General features: G+C 46.3%; 1 protein-coding gene across 1 annotated transcript in view; it reads left to right on the top strand.

The window, feature by feature from the left end:
- LOC138468215 (xanthine dehydrogenase/oxidase-like) overlaps positions 1-21997 on the top strand; it is a 551126-nt gene that overhangs the window by 162897 nt on the left and 366232 nt on the right. Inside the window, exon 4 of the mRNA XM_069608675.1 lies at positions 2077-2185. Within this exon, the coding sequence (XP_069464776.1) occupies positions 2077-2185 (109 nt within the window). The remainder of the gene's footprint in view (positions 1-2076; positions 2186-21997) is intronic.

Here is a 21997-nt window from a genome sequence, read left to right as displayed (position 1 = left end):
AAGAAGCAAGACCATACTGCCCATGCCTGAAGCTCCTCCAATGGCTGCGAAGAAGCAAGACCATACTGCCCATGCCTGAAGCTCCTCCAATGGCTGCGAAGAAGCAAGACCATACTGCCCATGCCTGAAGCTCCTCCAATGGCTGCGAAGAAGCAAGACCATACTGCCCATGCCTGAAGCTCCTCCAATGGCTTCCAAGAAAACAGTGGATAGAAAGACTGTAAATTCTCCACTGGGGAAAAATGGGCAAACAAAGTAACCCAAACGGGAATCTGCGATTCGCATCAACAAGAAGGCAAACACCCAACCAACTTCAGGTGAAAAAAGGATTTGGTAAATAATGCATGATCGAAATTGGTCTGCATTCATGGACTAATCAACGGTACTTGTCGTCAAGATTTGTGATATCAGGCGATACCGTTGCCGATATACCTAAAGAGCAACCCACTGTCCCTCTCCCCTATCTCCACAGAGTGATGCTAGATGTAAACAGCATTGCCATTGCACAACACTTTGGCCTAGCCGAGCACATGATGCTATGGGGGGCAGTGATTATGCTTGTCTATGCTTCTATAGGCTTCACACATATGTAGTTGGAATGTGAAGTTATCATGGCATGAGACCACGAATTAGGAGCAGTCTGTGAATGCTGGGTTCTTATACCATTGTAGCCAATGCCATTTAGAAGTTTTTTTTTTTTACATTTTGATTTTGTTGCCTTTGTTAACTTGTTTCGAAATAAAACAAAAGCATACTGTAGGCATTGTAACGAAAGGAGGGTGTCTTACTGCTCAGCTACACCGGAGCTGCAAAAATCCCTTGCGGCGCTGGAGGGCTAAGACTGGTGTCCGCTATGTATTAATTATGAAGCGGAACAGGGTCAAAGCCCAATGACATCCAACACTGCTTTTTAGTACTCGGAGTCCAGGCATCTGAACACCCACATACTTGAAAGGACACCTATGTCACACTCTCCCTCTACTAGTAGTGAGCCAAGGCCTGCAATTTAAGGTGCAGGTGTTACCCTGCTGTTGAACGGCAAGGTGCCACCTAGTGTTGAAATGATGAACTGCATCTCGTAAGGCTGCGTATGATATGATTTGTTGGGGCCAAAATAGTGTTGAGATGTTTGGTCAATGTGGCGGATTCACACAATTCAAGAAAGCATAATGTTTAAATGTTGCTGACAGGTACTTTGTCCACAATTCCTTACAATTCAGGAAGGTCCAAGAAACATCCCTTTGCACGCATGTCTTCCCAATTCATAGACCTGTGATCTTAATCTAATGCCAGCCTTTCATCTTCGATTAGGCCCCTCAATGACACACCCTGGTCTTCCACATGCACCTTTCCGATCCCTATCCTATCTTTCTACCTTTATATCCAGAGGGCTGGGACAATAGCTCCGGAGCAACGCTCCCCTTCTAAACAAGAGGATGCAGAGCAACACAGGTTCGATCCCCGAGTCCGCGTTTTGAAACCTCTGGTTATAAAGCAAGTATTAAATAACCAATTACAATAGTAGGCGACTCACAGTGGGTAGGAAGCACAACATACTTTTAAAAAAAATAATAATAATTTGACTGTTTACTGGATCGACTAGCCCGGCCATATTATGCTTTCCTTCAGACAGAAACATGAATGTGTCTTGAATATGTAACAACAGCCTGATTCATGCAATTATTTGAGTGAAAAACGGAGATTTGCGCGCCTTTCTGCCCGAAAACCCCCATACTTCAAACAGGGATTTTCGGTGAGAAAGGCACGCAAATCTGCATTTTTCACGCAAATAATTCCATGAATCAGGAACGCATAGCATAGAGCGCGTATTTCGCAGCACTACATCAACAGATAACCTGTTTTACATTTGAAGGCAAAAGACCTATTTGTTCCTGCACTGATTTTGTGTGTGGTTAAAACAAAGGAAGGACATGCGCTCTGTTTGTGTCCAGTGTAAAATATTGCAAACTATATCCCTTCAGATGTCAAAACAGGGGATATAACTGCATCCGTTGGTGCTGTGGCAAGCTACGACACTACATGATAAAAGTCAAGGGTCCTTAATGTTTGTTCCAGTCATTATTCTGCAAATGCTTGCCTGGCACCAGTCTGCTCCGTGCACCATGCCGCAGTCACCACCGTGGAAGGAATCGGAAGTACGAAGAGAAGGCTGCATCCGGTCCAGGTAAGCTCAATCAACTACATAGGTGTATACTGATGGGGGAAACCGACAGTGCTGTCATGGCGCCCATCCAGACGTTCTCTCAGGACTACTGCATGTGGTGGTCACCATTGCCGCATGCAGGAATACTGGGGACCGGCTCATTGAGATAATACCCACGGTGCAGTGGTAACTGTTGCAGAGGGACTGAAATACTTCATGAGATTTTGAAAAAAATCTGCACCTGTAGAATTAAAAAATGTTCAACCCATTACCATGCTTGTTTTGAGAATGTAAAATGATTCTTTTCTACAGCTACTGTATAATGTAAAAGAACGTAGAGAAGCTTCAATATTGACCCTTCTTTGCCTTACATTGCCAAGGCGTGAGAAGGCGCGCATCTGGGAATACCATGTTTCACCGCCTTTGGGGGTCCCCCTACAGATCGTTTGTCTAGAAGTTGAGTGGAAGCATTTGGAGGAATTGCTCTGGCCTCGTAATCAGGCAGTCATTCCTATTATGACAGAATCTGGTAAATTAGTATTTCAAGGGCTCCCCAGTCTGGTTAAAGCCCTTTCTCTTCATAGTCCCCATATGATATTGTGCTGCTGCTACATGCCTTCCATGCTTGTAACTTCTTTGTTATGTTTCTGGCAGACAAGGGACAAGATCATGAAGACACGCAGTGTCGAGTGAGGCAAACACACTAGGCATCCCACCGCACATTTGTGTGGTACACATTGTTAATTAGCATTGTTGTGTTGCTGCAGCAGCACGCTTCCTCCTCCTGGTGCAAAGTCTCAGACACATAATGCATAGAGGACTGTGCACTGGCCCAATGTGAATTCCCTCATTGCGTGGAGCATGCTCACATACACTCTAGGGAATAGCTCCTTTAGCACAACAGCCTTTGCCGGTATCCTGGCGACTCTACTGCCAGGGTACCGGCAAGGTTGTAATGAGGCCCTATGTTCTTTCCTCTTAATGTCAACAATGTTAATACCCTCATATGATTTGTACCGTTTTTAATGTCTTGTTAGGTGCTTCGGTGTAAATCGCTCAAAAAATGTAAATACAAAATACAAATTTGTCGGCTGAGGTCAGGCTGTAGGATGGGGGTCTGTAGATGACAAGGATGCTCAGTGATGAGGTCAGGCTGTGGTATGGTGGTCTGTAGATGTTTAAGATGCTCAGTAATGAGCTTAGGCTGTAGGATGGTGGTCTGTAGATGATAAGGATGCTCAGCGATGAGGTCAGGCTGTAGGATGGTGGTCTGCAGATGATAAGGATGTTCAGCGATGAGGTCAGGCTGTAGGATGCTGGTCTGTAGATGATAAGGATGCTCAGCGATGAGGTCAGGCTGTAGGATGGTGGTCTGTAGATGATAAGGATGCTCAGCGATGAGGTAAGGCTGTAGAATGGTGGTCTGTAGATGATAAGGATGCTCAGCGATGAGGTAAGGCTGTAGAATGGTGGTCTGTAGATGATAAGGATGCTCAGCGATGAGGTCAGGCTGTAGGATTGTGGTCTGCAGATGATAAGGATGCTCAGCGATGAGGTCAGGCTGTAGGATGGTGGTCTGCAGATGATAAGGATGCTCTGCGATGAGGTCAGGCTGTAGGATGGTGGTCTGTAGATGATAAGGATGCTCAGCGATGAGGTCAGGCTGTAGGATGGTGGTCTGCAGATGATAAGGATGCTCAGTGATGAGGTTGTGGAGCAGAGGAAGGTGAGTCTGCAATGTTTTCAATAGAAGGCACTGAGGCGTGGAATTAATGATGTACTAGTGCTATCTCTCCTCCTCTCGTTTCGGAACAATTTGCACATTTCATCTTCGCAGCCTAGCAGGATGCTTTCCACAATAGCTGGTGATTTCTGGATAGAGGGACAGGTCTCAGATGTGAAGAGCAAGTCCATTTAGTTCTTGGAGAAGGGGGCAGAAATATTAGAAGCACATTTGAGAAATGAGCAAGCATTGATCATGCCGTCCATTTCCTTGTGGGTCTTGGTGATGTCCTGAGTGTAGGTGGCCCATATGTTGTTTTAGTGGCTTCTTGGGCCTCTTGTTTAAAGCTTACATTTTTCAAAATTCTGTGATGGTTCTTCGTTGGGTCAGGCTCCTCATCCTCACATCCACAGGGTTGTAATTGCTGTTTCCAGTTGCCTTGTGATGGAAGGTGCACAAAGAAAGAGAGGCTTGTGGTCATGGCCTTGTGCCCAGATTAGTGAGTGGGGTGCTTGTGACCAAGCTTCTAGGGAGGAGGTTGTGATCTGTTGTCCCACATACTGTTCCCTATCAGGAGTATGGTGGTCTGGTCAAAGTAGCTTGGCCCAGTGGGGGTTTCAGGAGATAGCAAGAAATTTAAGTTGTCAATGATGTTTCAAGATGTGGCACTGTGATGACGCGGGGGCTTCTGGTTGGCTAATATGACAGGGTTGTGAAGGTTCCTTTGCTTTCTTTGCCCATTCTTATTTGCATTCTACTGTCTTTGTGATTTCTTAGCATGTTTGGCGTGTCTTGGGATGAAGCTGAAGGGTTTGGTGAGGTACAACCAAAATAAGTGGGAGAGGGGGGTTAGATGTGAAGGCTGGGGTGGTTAGCAGTTCCCTTTCAATATGGTTTAGAAGAGCAAGCTGGGCACACATTCTTATAGTATTTTCTTTGAAAACGGGGCAATAGACAATCTAGAAATGTCTAGGCATAGGCAAGGTATGGCTGCAGGTTTGTAAGGCATAAGCCAGATCAGTGGAGCTTTGGACACAGGCATCGAAGGAAATTGAACTCCTTGTCCGGTGTGATCTGGGAGCAAGACAAAATAATTAATCTAGGAAACCTTCGGGCTGCACCCAATAGATCTGTATGGTTATGTAGTCATAGGGCAGGCAGCAAGTAAGTTAATAGCAATGCACTTGGGATCACTGGCGGCAAACAGGCGAAGTTCTATCTAAGCTGTCCACATTCATGCCAGGACAGCAAAACAATGTGCCTGTGTAATGGGCTTATTAGGCTGTAGGAATGTTAGTTCTGTCTAAGTATTGGGGCTTTTCTGCAGATTGCAGAGGCATGATCAGGGTGTAACGTAGGTGTGCCTTATGATGTGAGCTCACATAGGGCTAGAGAACACCAGTGTATACCAGGCAATTGACTTCTTGGAACACCTAAAAAGCAACTCATAGTATACTGAAAATGTACCATGTGTAGGAGACCCAAGTGCAGAATAAGCAATGTAATGTAGTGTGCTTGGTCTATGCTACTTAAAGTATCTGCGTAGTATACATGTATGGGGAATGAAAACTGGACTATCTGGGATGTTAAGTGAAGCACTGTACAAGCAAAAGCAGCATGTTTGCTAAATACAGTCTAATATGCAGAGTAGTATGAAAGCTGCAGCGCAGTGAAGGGATCTGATGAGCTCAGTCAGGGTTTTCACTCAAGGATTTTCGTCCATATATTTATCTTCTGTGGAGATTGCTGACCTAAAAGAGATTGCCATTTTATATGCGTTACCTTCTTCAAGACATCAAATTCAACTGGTGCTCTATATCTGAGGGGAAATGTAAATCCTTACAACACACGACTGAATCCAGACAGCCAGACTGCTTCCTAACCTTTGGCGGTGCTTGGAGCCCAGGGCTCGCTGATGAATTTCTCAGACCTTCCTGAAAGATCTAGAAATCTCCATCTGTCCCAGAAAACTTCCAGGCCAATAGACTGAGGGATCTCTTTCTCCTCGGAGGATGAAACTACCCTTTTTGGGACTGTCAGCAAATAATTGACTGTGGGATTAAGGGGTGGACAATCCAGGTGCAATTCCAGTAGAGTAAACAAACCAGATGTGAGCCCTCCAAGAATGTATCACCTGGGCCCGCTTCACCACCTGTCTCATCATCTGCGCAAGGACTCTAGGAATCATTACAAATGAAGGAAACACATACTCTAGTGACAGAACCACACTGCTGGAGATACCCTGCTGTCGCTTTCCCCTCGGGCCTGGGTGTAAACGATTGGAGGGTGCCTGTTCAGCCGTGAGCCTAACAGGTTCTTCGCTCATGGCTCTCACCACCCCATCAATTGCAGAAAAATGTGCCTGTCCATCCACCAATCAATGTGATCGCAGAAGTCCATGATTTTCCAATCCGTTGTGTGTTTGATGTCCTGGCTGATACTCTTCTTACACTGAAAACACAATCCAAGCAGTAGTGCTGAAAATCATTGCCATCCAGATGTATCTCACTGTATCTCACTGTCGAAATGTTGTCCATCCACCGGAAAATACACGGCTTCCTCTCCGTCCCAACAGGCAGATGACCATAAAAGAGCCTGTTAATGCTTCTTTCAGTTGTTTTGCATGTTCAAGTCTTCCTCTATTTCCCTCCAGTGAATATATCACCACGTTGTGCCCCACAACCTTATCTACTGGCATCATCCGGCTCTAGCACAGGATGCAGAAGGACCAAATATAGCCAGGAAGACATTGCTGCAGAAACCCTTCGGGGCATGTGAGACTGCACCTTATGCCCATGTTCACAAGTTCCTCTTCTTCTCTGTCTAGTAGCTGATGTTACAGTGATGTGGTTTGATAAAACGCTGCATTTACCCAAAGGTTTTTTGGCGCTACAGAGATGGAGAAAGGACACACGACATCTTTGACTTTACGCAGAGGAGAATGAAGGAAAATAGCTGAGAAATCATGATCTGAAGAGAAAGGATTTAAGGTGTTTTCGGAAGGTGAAAAGGCTCACTTCTTTACGAAGCAAAACTGTACCAAATCCTGGTCGCCTGGACCACGAAAGCTCACCCCCGCCTTACCTTCTGGTACCTAGGAATGGTACGTTTCCTGTCCGAGTTAGATCTTAATTAGAGGCAAGTGCTTAGAATTGCGTTTTGAAGACTTTTAAAGACCAGACAAATACTCTTAAATATGACCCGGCTTCTAATAAGATTTCTAATTGGGTTTCTAATAGGGAGCAGAGCTTGGGTGATATGATACACATGTTTATATTTCAGTAAGGCTCTGGCTGCAGCATTTTCCACTATCTGCAAGCATGAGATCAGGCATTTGGGAGCTTCTAGACAGATACTATAATTAAAATCCAGCTGAGATGAAACTTGGGAGTTATTTACAAGGACCTGGCCAGAGAAAGATAGAAAGGGAACAATGTCCTTTATTTTCCTGATGAAAAAGAAATAGTATTTTGTGACTGCTGCTGCTTGGCTGTTCAGTGTGAGATTATTATTTTTTAAAATACCTAAATTCATGACTTCAGTTTTAGGGTGTGAGCACTCCCGAATGAGTTTGCCCAACACGATGGCACCCAGGTATTGGGCTTCTCATTCCTTGTAAGGATTTCAGTTTGTATCAGGGTTTATTTTTAAGAAGATTAAATCCATCCAGCATTTAATGGATAGCAAACAGTCTCTGATCTTTGCAGAAAAGTAGTAACTGCTTCACTGTCTCTTGTTTCATAGAGGGGCTTGAGAATGGGGCACCAAAGGGATCAGTCCAAGAGAAATGGAGTGGTTTATCAATTCACACTTTCAATGACCAGCTGACGAGTTGGTCGAGAGTGTGACCAGCTCTATGAGAGGGGTAGTTGGGCTGTGCCGAGAGGCCACGGTCTTGCCTGTTTTGAATTCGGTGTGAAAATGAAATCACCCAAAACAATTGGTTTTTTAACTAATTCAAAATGGATCTTTTAAAAAATGACCTTGTGCTGCAGGATCCTTCTCCAAATTTGCCAACTCCATAAGCTTAGGCTCTAGTTTAAGCAGAATACAGAATGCTGCTGTGTCTTTCTCCTGAGAAGGTGCAGTTACCATTGCCGAATAGGCAGATCCCATGCTGCCCCAAACTCTCAGGATCACCAGATCTAAAAGATCCCCTTTTTGTTTCACTTCCTCCAGAAGTTTGGTGAACAGCCCTGTTGCATCTAGAAGCCTACCTTGGCATAATCTCCAGGGTATGTCCTTCCACGTACTCAGATATTTCAATTGCTTGGTTACAAAAGCCTGTAACATTTGGTCTGATTCGTGTGTGTGTCAGTCCTTGGGCACTCTGCTCAAATGGAATTCCTCACCTCCTTTTCCAAAGCATTCCTTATTTTCCTTTGAACATACCCATCCTCTCTCGGGGAGGGCTTCCTGTTGGTGAACCTGGGGTGACAAATATCACCAGACTTAAATATTTAATCATAACCCCAACCAAGTTACTTACTTGTATCTTCTCTAGACTCTTCCTGGCATGTGGTGGGGCTTGACTGACCACTTCACTCTTCCAAACACAAGTTAGAGTCTCCATCATCTGCCAGGAAAACAGAGGAGGTCGTATGGCCCTATAATACTTCTTCAGGGGAAAGGGGTCACCCTGGCTCAATTTTTGCAAGAGGATTTGGTACATGTATTCTAAAAGATGCAGGTTATCTGAAGGATTGTCTTCCCTTCCATGACCATCTGTGGGGTGGGGCAATAGAAGAGTGTTGTCTCTTCTGGGTGGTACTACCTCCCTAGACCTTTGGTCCGAATTGTTTTTATCAGTGACCTTTTGTTCATTTTGGACAGGCCAGGACTTGGATCTCCACCCTCCAGCAAACAAGCTCAGGGCTAACTAGACCTCAAGCCATGCCAGTTTCTTTTGCATTGGCTTCTTCTTGTCGAGAACACTCATCTTATAGTAAGATCCACGAGTAACCTAGTACCATTTTAAACAGGCTAGCTAGTCTGCCAAAGGAACTGAGTATATTGCTCCTGTTCAGAAGATTCAGCCACGTGACCTAAAGACTCAGCTTTACACCTTGACATGTTTGCTAAATTGCACAAAGAACATGCCAATGGAGGGAAAAATGTCCACCCCACTAACTTCATGATCAGTCTATGCAAGAGGCTCACACAGTGTAGAGAACAAAGTAAGGCTGCCTCTAAAGTGCACCGTGAGATTGCCTAAAGGCATTGGTCACAAAAACACCTATCTTTCTGTTTTCAGTTTTTTTAAAGGAAAAATTCAGAATTGTAAGCTACTATCACACAACGAGCGAGCAGAGGGCTGGTGTTTAAGCTTGACCACCAGAATTCGTTCTGTTGCCAATCTTCCTGGGCACTTCTCATCTCTCTCCTGCTCATTCCCTCCTGGCAAGTAGGGCAGAGCTAGGCGAAAGTGGTGGATGCAAGGACCAAGAGCACACCTTTCAATGATCCTCTTCTTGCCTGCCCATTGGCCAGCTACTACCTAACAGGAAAAGAAGAAGAGAGAAAACTGCCTTCTCTGCACACAAGTTAAAAGAGGCGAGTGAGGGACCGAAAGACAGTGCCTTGCATAAAGGAAAGGGCCCTGTGGCTCAAAGCTACTGTGCAGGACAACAACATTAACTGAGGACTGGTGGGAGGACTCCCATGGAGCCCTACCTCTCTAAAAGGACTCCTGAAAAGAGGAGTAACACAATTAGAGCAAAGGAAAAATCACTACTGATCTGCTCCGAGCCGCATTAGAAAGAGGTGGAGACAGTGTGAAGAGAGAACCTTTAGAACTGAGGTGACCGGCTATTCGATATCCATGGTCGCAAGATTGTTTGTGTGCACGGAACAACCATTTCTTAGAGGTTTTCATGGGAAATGGGTTACAACAATGAAGTTAATATTTGATGCTCTAAGATTCAATAGAGAAAGGAAAAAAATGATACACAGCTTATGGCATTGCCATAGAATCTGGTAAGCTCAATTCTCTTCAGCTCTTAAAGATTCTACCAAACCATGATACCTTCTTCTTGGTTCACATCCTCAGATCATCTCCTCTTAGTGGAAGCTTGTGAGACAAGCCTTCATTTTTCCGCCCGTGTCTGTCACATACCAAGGTGTTTAATGTCTACAATCTGGTGAGAGAGACTACCCTATTTTGTGCCCCTAAGTGGTTTAATGATCTGAGTGTCGTCGTCATTCAGACTAATTCTAGTGGGTGCCATCACCGGTCTCAGAGATTTTGGCACCAAAGTCACAACTAATAAGAACCTGAAGTAGGAACATCCAATTAACTTTGACAAATGCATTCTGAGCACCGAGCACCAGAATTGCAAAGGGGTCTTCACCATCATGTTCCCATCACAATAGTATTTAGCGCCCCTTCAGATAGTATTGTGTGCCTTCCCTTTAGAGAAAAACCCATTTCAATCTGGGTGTGCTAGGATCATCAGGCCTCTTGCCAGGCGATAAGACCGAATTTAGGAATAGATTTTTGCTTAGGTACTTATGATGAAATGGGGCAATAAGCCTGATAATCCATTTGATCTTTACAAGACTGTAAGATGAGAGTGGTCTTTGACTCTGTGATCATTTGACACGGGGCCTCGTTGAGGGGGGAGCAACTTATTTGGCAACTCTACTTCTTCTATTGCGATATCCTGCTCCTCTTCAACACGCATGCCATTTGAGATACAAGGCTGGTGAATCTTTTCCAGAAATATTCACTTTTCGCTGTTGTCCAGAGTTCATGACTCATAAACTCATAAAGCTAAGAAGGCCACACATCTCACAACCCTGATAGCTTCTCCTCCTCCCTACATTGCATTGTTCCCATTGCATCCATAAGTGCAAACATTTTCATGCAATGTGACCTGAACCATTTATTGAAGCCAGTGCAGAAGCGCCGAAGATTCCTCCTCACACCATCCATGAGGGTGCTGGAGCAGTGCTGCACTCTCAGCAGCGAGGTAAGCCCAGAAGGCCTTTGTTTGTGGGGTTTTTTCTGCAAACACCAAGAAACATCAAGAATGAGCTTTGAGCACTCACTATTTGGAATCAATTGCCAGCTTGACTTGCTTTTGTTTGCAGCAGCGTTTTATGCTCTCTTTGTTTTTTGCGTGCCCACCACATTAACGAGCCACAATTGGGCTGCTCTGTATTCTGGTGCGTTGTATCACCTTTATCATGGGTGCCACTCCTGCAGACACCGGAGTGCCTTCGTAGCTCCTGCAATCACCACACTAATTGGCCTGATCTCCAACAAAAGGGCCTATCCAGGGAGTGGCATGCGAAAGCCAGCCACCTTCAAGGCCAGCCACTAAGGCCCCTGTCTAGCCCTGTCTTGTGCTGGAAGGAACCACCACATGCTGCCACACCTTTTACCCTCCCATCACTGATGAAACTACAGCTTCCTACACCCAAGACCATGGACAATGTGCCACCACCTTGCCATGGTAAACACACAAGACCACCAGCCTTGGCCAATAACTCTCCACCTAACTGCCTAATGACCCCTGCCTTGCCTGATTCACAGCCTCACTGCTAACAGTCTCCTCCCCAAATCTGCAATGGCCAACTTACTGTACACCTCTATTCTAACTGCTGCTGCTGCTCACTGTGCCTTACCCTTCTTAATGCTCCACTGTGCTCCTGCCTATATCAAATCTAGGTGTGCTTTTTAAATGGTTGCAATCTCCACCTATCCCTCCCTCTCACTAAATCTGGAAGGAAAAAGCTCAAAAAAGATCTTGTTTCCTGTAATCCTAGACTACCTATCACTGACACCTACGTATCCTATGTCCAGACAAACCGTCCGTGACATCCTCTTTTCTGTCCCCTCCCCAGAACTATGGACATTGCACCTGATTTCCACACTCTCCCCTTTCTCTTCTTCACCCATTAATGGCGGCACTAGATGGGAAGTCCTCTTGGCTGGCTTCTCATCCTCAAGGTGCATCATTAATGTCTATTACAACAACACTATCATTGACAAGGGACCTCAACCCAATCTCCTCCTCTTTGACCAGCGCCTGCCATCTCTCATCCACTTCCTTCCTGCTACTGATATTCCTCCTTCCTCTCTCTCTGCACCTCCGTCACCAACTACGATGGGTGTACCACCCCCTTGTACCTCGACTTGGAAAACCTTAAAGGGGTCGCAAACTGCTTCACTTAGCCATACGTAATGCTCGTTCTGCTATCAAACATTATTCTGACATCTGCCCTTTCCTTGAAGACTTTGATCTCAATGTTCTCGCCCTTACCAGACATGGTTCAGTGCCAGTTCAGTCACTGCTTTTGACTCCCTTCTCCTTGATGGCTACACGATCATCTCATAGCCTTGTCATGGTGTAGCCTTGATCTTCCCTGAGTGGGTCCACTCTTCCTTCATACACACCCAGACCCATTCCTCTTTTGAAAGCCTGGTCTTGCAAGCTGGGAAGCTCTCCTACTTCCTCTCTGACCATTGCTACCATCTACAGGCCCCCTGGGACTATCTCCTCCTTTCTCTCAGAATGGGCCGATTTTTTCCTCCTCTCTCCTGACCTCCTCCTCCAATCTCCTCCTTCTGGGTGACTTCAACATCCACTTAGACTCCTCAGTCACGTCCTCCACTCTTTAACATGACCTTGGCACCTCTCTCTCCCTCTCTATTCTTCCCCCCGGCCCCACCCACTCGGCTGGGCACACTTTCGATGCCTTCATCCATTGTGATCTTTTGCTCTCTACCCCACTCTCCACCCCTCTATCCTTGTCTGACCACACTCTCCTTTCCTCCCACCTCTGACCGAGCCTCCCCCAGCTCTGCCAGCCTTGTTTGTAGACATCTGTCCAATGAAGCGAGCGTCAGTTTTGGTTTTGCATCCACCTTCACCCCCCCTTCCAATTTCTAACTCAACTATTGACTCTGCTTTCAACAATCTAGCTCTCGAGATCACTCACACACTCAGTATTCTAGCCCCTGTCATGAGGATCCACCTGAAACCTGCCTCAAAGCGTAACACTTGGAATAACTCTGATCTAGCAGCTCTGAAACGCAACTGCTGGGCTGCTGAACGGAACTGGCAGACCTCAAGCGCATCCTCTGATAAACTGCCCTATTGCCTTCTCCAAATGCAATATCGTCTATCCATTCACTCCAAGAAAAGGACTCACATCTAAACCAGTATCTCTGGAGCTTCTAACAACATGGCTGAACTCTTTAAAATCTGCAAGGAACTAGCCAATCCATCTGCAGGCTCTACCTCACCCCTGCCCTCCAAGGCCCTCTGTACTGCACTGGCCACCCACTTCACTGCTAAAACTCAGGACATCCTGTGTTCTCTCTTTCCCTCCCTTTCCCCACACCTCCCCCGACCCTCTGTCACCCCTGGCCCCTCTTCCTCCCTCATCCACTCTTTCCTCCTTCTTTCCTTTCACACTGGATGAGGTCACTAGAGTTGTCTGCTCCATGAAGGTCTCTTTCAAACAGGTCTCCCCATTTCTTCCAGAACTATTAAGAACAATATTGTCTCCCTTGCCCCTGCACTTGCAGACTTCTGCAATCACTCTCTTGTCACTGGGTCTTTCCCCTCTTCCCTCAAGCACTCTCTTGTGTGCCCCCTCCTGAAAAGGTATTCTGCCGACCACCCAAGTCCAGCTAACTACCACCCCATCTCTCACACTCCCCTCCTTGGGAAACCTCTGGAGAAGTTAGTCCTCTCCCAACTGACCCAACATATTGAGCTTGTTGGTTGCCTTCACCACCATGAAGCTGGATTGCGAGCATCCAGAGGCACAGAAACTGCTCTCCTGAACACCCATGAAGAATTGCTTGCATTTGCATTGCTTGACTCCAACTCACCTGCTGTTCTCTTTCTACTCAATCTATTCCCTGCTTTTGACATGGTTAACCACTCCATCCTCATAAAATGACTCCATGATATCCTTGGTATCTCGGAGCAGGCACTGGGCTGGCTGAGCTCCTTCCTCACTGACTGGCCCCCCCAGGATATCCTGGGGCCTTTCACCTCACCCACCTCTATCTCCACCTGTGGCATCCCCCAGGGTTCTATCCTTTTGCCCTGGCTCTTCAACATCTATCTCGCTCCTCTTGCTCACCTTATCTCCACCATTTCACCACACTTCCAATTTTATGCAGACAATGCCCAACTCTTCTTCGGACTACCCTCTACATCTCTTCTGACCTCCTCTGTGATTCCTAATTGCCCGTCCGATATCCAGTCTTAGTGTACATCCAATGACCTCTGTGTCAATGCCAGCAAGACTGAGATTCTTCCTATTGGGACTCTTGTTCCCTCTTTTCTCCCTTCACTCTGGCGACCCTCAATTAGTTCTCTCCCCTCTCCCTCCTCTGTGACCAGAAACCTGGGAATTACCTCGACTCCTCTCTCTCTCTTTCATTCCGCAGATCTTGGACCTCACCATGATGGCCCATTTCCAACTCTACCTCCTCAAGGGCATACTCCTTTTTGACACTTTCCCCCAGAAGCTCAATGTCTCCAGAGCTTTGGTACTCTCTAGGCTGAATTACTGCAACAGCCTCTTCCTTAATATACCTTCTTCTTCCATCTGCCCCATCTAGCTAATTCAGAATAGGGCTGCGAGATGCGTCTTTGGCCTTAAGCCCAGGGACCATATCACTCCAGCCCTAGAATGTCTCCATAGGATCCAGGATGCTGCAAGGATCAAATTTAAATCCCTCTGCATCATCCACAAGGCTGTCTGGGGCCCGGAGCGAGGCTAGCTGCAACTTGTTCTTAACAAATACTCTCCTTCCAGATCCCTCAGAGACTCTGGCTCTAACTTTCTGCTTGTCAAGCGCTTCTCTAAGCAGAGAGCGGGTGGCCATTCACTTTCCTCAGCTAGCTCCCTCCTATGGAACAGCCTTCCCTTTCTCTCCGTCTTTAGCTGGATCCCTTCAAGTTCTACAAACGCTTCAAGATTCCTCTTCTCCTCCTCCTTCTGCCGCTCCCTCCCATGCTAATCCCAAAACAGCTGTGATTGGTGGCCTGGTCCCTTATGTGTCCTTCTGGGTCCTGGCCTTCTGTTCGATTGCCTACAGCATATGGCCCCCATACTTGCCCTCGGGCACCATGTGGTCTGTGGTGCCCCACAGACCTGCACTTATTGTATGAGCTGGTGACCCCTCTTTCATTTAGTGGACACTGCCCGGCACTTACCTGCTGCCTTCACAGCTGGCTCCTGCACTTACCTTTTGCCTTGCAACTGTCTCCTGGCACTTCACCCCTCTGTGGATCCTAAATCACTTACCCCCTTCACCCTTTCCCTTCCCTCTCTCTGCACTTGCACAATCCAAATGTTCACAAGGCCTAGTGGATCTGCTTTTTCTGTATTTGTATATTCCATTGTTTCGTTTCCCTTGTTCCCTTCCCATTAGCCTGTGGCTGCTTTGAAATACAATTTCTTGATGTATAAGTGCCTTACAAATGCCCAATAAAATAAAAAAAATAAATAAACCTTTAGGCCGGGAGACTATTTGCTTTGTTCTCTTTAGTGTAGCAAAATTGGCCAGTTTTCATTAGGGAAGTGATCATGCTCTCTGAGAGGACCACTTCAAGTTAATATTTTGTGTGTCTTAACCTGTTCTAGTCCTGGATTGACCCTGTACTCAGGATTATATGTGAGTAAAGGCTACATGTCAAGCGTGTAGGTGCCCTGACTTTTTTGTTTCCATTAATTATTACAATGATATGTGTCCTCCTGCATTAGTTGCCTGACCTGCAGCACAGGATCTCCAATGGCAAAGAGCAGGGTTGAAGGTCACAGCTGCCCTTTTGACCGCGGCTGTGACACCTAAGTCACTGTGCAGAGGTTTCTTTGAAATCTGCACCTCTATTCCAATGCTACATAGTTATGAGGAAGTGTCATTCTGGTGGCAGTTTATTCTGTGAACATAAGCCATGCGTGAGGTTGGGGTACGGTGGCAGGTAATTTACGTATTATTGAAGCCACATGTGATTTGAATCATATACATGTCAACACTGTGAGCCCAGGTCAGCTGTAGAATGGTTGCATGTATTCTAGTCAGCGAGTCTGTCTCTGCTCAGCCAACAGGAAAAGAGACTGAAGCACTATGGCCCTCATTACGACCCTGGCGCTAATGGGTTAACGGCGCCGTAAAAAGGCTGCAGCGCCGTTAACCCATTAGCGCCTGATTACGAGGTCCCTTTGCGGGACCCGACCTTAACGGCTGGTCTACACCAGCCGTTAAAGTAGGCACCCGCAAAGGGACCTTGGTGCTAAGTACGGTACCGCAATTTGCGGTACCGTACTTAGCGCCTTCCCCATTCCCATTGAGCCCTATGGGACAAAAATGGGAATGTGGAAGGGCCATGGAGGAAGGGGGAATTAACGCCCCGCCAACCTTGTAATGGGGTTGTAATTCCCCCTTTCTCCATGGCAGAGTCGGTAAGTTACCGGCATGGACCATGGTGCTATTAGCACCATGGTTTTCCGCTGGGTCGTAATGAGGCCCTATGCCTCATTTGTCCGTCAAATGAGCTGTCCTGGGAAACAAGACTCAAAGGGCACTCCTTAAACAAAGGGATCAGTGGGTTTCATACCAAAGGGTATATGATGCTGCGGGTTTGACAGGGGCTTGCGGTTATTGCTAGTTAGAGGGAGCTCAGCACAGCTGGGGAAGGAGTCCACCATCTTATTTTTCTCTTTACCTCTCCTTCCTTCCTGTCTTCTCCACTTCCATTAGCACAAAGGTCTTTGGATTTGATGCAGGAAGGGAGATACCACTTGCCACAAGTACACAAATAAGATTGATTAAAGCAGGCTTGTTTGTATCCGATCCCTTTGGACATTTGCCTATAAAAAAAAGGGGTCGCCCACCCTTCCTGGATTCACTTTTGGACAATCCAGGATTTGATGTGGAATTCATTTGGACCTGTATTGAGAGAGGTGATCTTTCCAAAGTCTTCAGCTATGGAGGTGAAGATGGAGTGCTCCAAAGCAGAGACAAGCTCTGCTCCCTACCCACTCTCACAGCACATTTGGGTGATTCTTGCTGCGGACCCGGACCTACCACCCTGCTTGAAATTTTCCTTAATTAGGAAAGCAGAACTGGAAAGGACTCACACTCGTTCTAGAGCCTCATTCTGTGGATCACATAGCATCATGAGTGTCAGAACAGCCAAGAACCCTGTTTTCTCTACATCAAACCGGTTGAGCCACATTCGTGGCATGTTGGCTGCATTTGACCCGCAATGATCTGCTAATGCTGCCTTTGGCACATACTTGATCGTCAAACTACCCTGTAGGTCCCCCTCACCTTTAGCTCGGGTACAGCACAATGCGCAGAACACTTTGAATCGCCTCATCGAACCTAGTGTGAAACTCCAGGATTTACATCATAGCTTCACTCTAACCACTGAACCATCTTGTCACTCATTGACCCAAACCAGCGCCCCTCATCATATTGAACTATGCTCGATGGTCAAACTGCTCCCGGCCATCCATTTGATTTGCATCGCATGATTCTGCCGCGAACTGCATGCAGTACCCGCTCAAACCCATCCCAATGCTGACTTGATGCCTGGGATCAACGTAACTCACCATCTCCGAACTCAGTTCGACCCGCAGGCACAACATCTTGAAGATTGGCTTTACACTGTCAAACCACTTAAGATATAATTGAGTACTTTGAAGTGACCCCATCTCTTGTTCCAGCTTTAGGGCTCATAGCAACTAGATAAGTCCCTTTTGTATCTCTTTTGCAAATGTTCCCATTAAGAATACATCTTTTCTTAACACCTTGTTGCAGTGTGTGCCCGTTTTTCCTCCCTGCAAAGTATCCAGAGTGCTTGCATTATTACATTTTGCATTTCTCTGTCTTAGTTTACAGGGGTGGATTTTTGATAGTGTCTTTGATAGTTAAGTGGTCATTTATTTGTGTGACTGAGTATATATTTTTTATAGAACCTTAGTTGGACATTCTTTTATCGTGGACCTGTGTACTATCACTGTTTGGGGTGCTACTGGATCACATTTACACCCTTTCTGAGAATGTAACCTTCTCTTGGCCTACACTACCACAAAAGGTGACAGAGGCATATTGCTTATCTGTGCTTGTTTCACCTTTATGATAGGGATCACTGTTGGTTTGTAGAAGTGGCGGGCTGAGTGAGCAGTTAGTAACTACTCTTCCTTGTACTCCTGCAAATGTTTCTTGACTCTGGAGATGGGTATCTCCTATGTAATAATGACTCTCCTTTACTACTTCCTTACCACAGCTTTGTCAGCATCCCAAAGTACTCTGCTGTCCAAATCCATAATGCCTTCGAAGTATTACTGAATGGAACAATACACCCTCTCTATTAGTGCATAGTCCCACAAGAAGAAGTTATTCCTACTCCACATGGGATTTTCCTGAGTGGTGTTGTATCCAGTTGCAGGTTAGCTAAAAACCGAGCGTGCCCTAATTGGGCAGTATGATCACACTGAGAGCGGGTAGTCCCCATAATGAGTCCCTCGGAAGCCAACAAAAGATCTATCCTGGATTAGCACAACAGCACACAGTTGTGGACAGTTAGCGTCGACCCTGCTGCGCCAATCGAAGCTAATTGAATAATGAGATCAGTTTACAGTAGGACATATCTGCTGCAGGTAATCATGGGAAGGAGGACCGATGCCCCATGCAACCTGTAGTGGCATGAATTACAACTGAACAAGATCACACTGCGCCGATATGATAAATTATGAAGGAAAAGTATTTAATCAACAGAATGAAGAAAAACAGCCGACACTTCTTTCGACCTCACAGTCTTTTTACCAGGAAGGAAGTAAATGAGGCCTCCTACAAGTCTGTTGTCTAATTTTATTAGCCTGATAATGTGCTCACAAAGTAAAGGGACAAAATGTCATCCTCACAATTGCAGAATTGTTCAGGCTTTGGGCGTGGCTACAAGGCAAACCCTGCATCCACGCTGAAAGGCAGGACCATTTTAGCAATTGCGGCATTCTTCAACCCAATGTCGGTTTCGAAATCGGTTGCTCAAGAATCATATTCCTTTGTGAGGATAAAATGTAGTCCCTTTACTTTGTGAGCACATTATCAGGTTATTGTGTTTCAAAGCACCACAGGGCTAAATGGGAAGGGAACAGGGCAAGTAATAACAATGGTAAAACCGTAAAATACCATCATGGTACTACTAGTCCTTGAGGCATTCGGCCGTGCAAGTGCAGTGAGGGAAAGTGCTGGAGATAGGGAGGGGAGAGCAGAGGAGGGGACAAGTGCTGGTGGAGGGCCCGGCAGGGAAGTGCTAAGGGGGTTAGGAGGAGAACCTCAGGCTAAGTGCTAGTGCAGGTGACTCTTGGGGGTTGGATGCAATGCCGCCAAGCAGGGGCCTGCAAGGACAGTGCAGTGGGGGGGAGGGTGCTGGTATCGACTGGGAAGAAGGGCCTAATCCTGTAAGATTCATGAGAATCAGGCAACCGGTCACAGCGGCAGTGGGGTGATTAACAGGGAAGGGAAAGAAGGAAAGAGGTAGTGAAGAGCAGTTTTGAGCAGTTTCTGGAACTTTAGCAGCTCCGGCTCAAGTCTGTGAGGGGCAGGGAGGCTGTTCCAATGGATGCGCCAGCTGAGGAGCGAGACCTGCTGATTCAGTACGCTCCCTTTGGATGCAGCATAGTTCTTACTGCAGCATTATTCACTCCCACTTGACTCCGGAATTGCAATGCCTCTCGGACGCATCCGCATTCAGTTCAGATTAATAGCCACCAATGCAAGCAATGAGAGTAAGAGGAGCCTTTGCCCTCATGAATTGCTGGACTCCGGGCCACAGCAGTGACACAGGCTTCCCTCCACTGGGGCAGAGATGGGTCTTCCAATGTCCACAAGCGTGGGGTCTTCATTTGTTATGCTGTGACACTGCAAGCAGCATGCAACTCGCTGTGGCTGTAGGGGTCTGCACTGCAACTTCACCACCTGCTTAGTTGGCCACTGCACAGATTGATCCCCAGTCCACACAGCTATGGGCCGAACCAGCTTGAGGTTGTTAGCAGAGGAGATGGCACAGAGGAAACGTCCGTGCGGGCAGGGGAAGCAAGATGTGAGGGCCTTGCTGCTCCATCCTCCATATTGTGAGGAGGGGAGAGGGCCCGGATGTGCCGATCTCCACCGCCTCCAGTCACAGCCTGCAGGACACCTTCACTCGCCGTTTCAGCTCTACTCCAGTCCATGCTACATCCGTGTCACCCCTCAGGATCTTAAATCACGAAATATGAGCGGAGCGATTATCCCCATTACAATGACGTCACATGGAGGAGCCGTGGAAGACAGCTACTCCGTACTCATCTTGGCCACGCCCCTACAAAATATGTTTGTCAACTGTTCCTTTCCCACTCCAAAATATGATTCTGTCACATATCCACCCTTGCTCCACACACCCCGCATGTTTACATTCACCTTCCTTCACTTTCAAAGCTCAGAGCCAACACTTACACGTCAAGCCTTCAGTTTCCTTTTATTATTTATTTATTTTGACACTTGTAAAGCGCACCAAACCCTGAGGCATCTGGACGCTGGTTTTTGAAAGTAAAGCAAAAGGTACATACATACATGCGTAAAGATGAAGGTAGAGGTTAACAGCAACACCTCAAGTGTGTTCCCAAATGTTTGAAGTATTGTGAGCACACACAAAGTTACACCTTTGTGGGTGTGTGTCTCTTTGCACCTCCATAACACCCCCACACGCCTCTGGAAATGCCTTTCGACTGGCCCATTTTGCATGTTCCTTGGAACCCCTAATCCTTTCTGTTGTAACAGCTACCCTTGTGTTGTGTATATTGTGTGGGGCCTGGCCTATTCACCTACTGACAACAGGATCATGAATTCCTTCCTCATTTCATTTTCTTAGAAACTTTACCTGGTAAAGCCTCTCGCATTATTTCCTATAATTTGGTTAATGTTACTGCATTTCTTCCTGCTCGTGTGTTGTGTATGCATTGTGTGCCTGTCGAGCTGGACTCTCAATTTACCAAATTCCTTTCTAAGAATTCACCAGCCTTCACACTATTCACTCGTCTTTGGTGCGCACGTGCAAGCCCAGGCCATGTTCTTGGCCTTTATGTTCTATCTGCCTAGACAGGGGCCTGCTTCTTTGGGGTTAGTGTGCGAGATCTTAAGTCTCTTCTGCATTCAGCCGCTTACTTAAGTAATTGTTGGACACAAGAAGATGCACTTTTTGGTTTTCTTTGATGTGGTTGAGGTCTGATGCTGCCAAGACTGATCGATCGATTGATTGATTGATTACTGTAGACATATGTATAGTGAAGCCCCCCTTAAGAGGTCTTCCGGAGATGTTGAGGGGGACAGCCGGCTGGACTCTGGGGGCGACTCCCGGTGCTAATCATTCTACTTCTTGCAGGAGGGGGCAGTGGGTGTGTCTTGGGTATCTAATATGAGATGTTCTGATGGACTGTGCTATTTCTTCTTATTTTAGAAGTCTCTGGGGCTCAGGTTCATGCAGAAATGTATATAGCATGAATGTGGTTTAGTCTCTGCCCTTGACTTGACTTTCAGCCTGTGCAATTCCCTGAGGATCGCTCTAGACCGGAGCCTTTTACTTCTGCTCTAGCTCACGCATTTGCAGTGCTGTAACTTGTCAATCAGTTTCCTGGGCAGGCTGACATTTTGGAAGTTGCTGTGAATTCTGTTTACCTCATATGATTACTTTTGCGGCTATTTTTGAATTTGACAAGGAAGATGTGTAATCATTTCAGGAGTTTTATGCAGTAATGTCAGTCTTGCATAACGGGATTATTTGCTTCTCCAAGCTCAGCACAAATGTAATCACGGAAACTCACAATCAAATATGAGTTCTTCGCATCCCCTTTAAAGTTGTAAATTAAATTTTAAACGTCATACAGATTCTTTTATGATGGTCTTATGGAGAGAACCTAAGAGAAGAAATCATGCAATAGTGCATATATGTGATAAAGTCCAGTTATTAGACACATTACAGACTTATGGAGGAATATACATGGCTCATTATGAGTTCCCCGGACCAGATAAAATACCAGAAATAAGACAGGTAATTCCAGAACCAGCATTTTTTTGGGACCGGGGAAACACA

The sequence above is a fragment of the Ambystoma mexicanum genome, chromosome 4q (genome assembly GCF_040938575.1).
Source record: "Ambystoma mexicanum isolate Mex_15411 chromosome 4q, UKY_AmexF1_1, whole genome shotgun sequence".
Classification (NCBI taxonomy): Eukaryota; Metazoa; Chordata; class Amphibia; order Caudata; family Ambystomatidae; genus Ambystoma; species Ambystoma mexicanum.
Note: the sequence above shows the minus strand (reverse complement) of the source record. Positions and strands in the feature narration are given on the sequence as shown.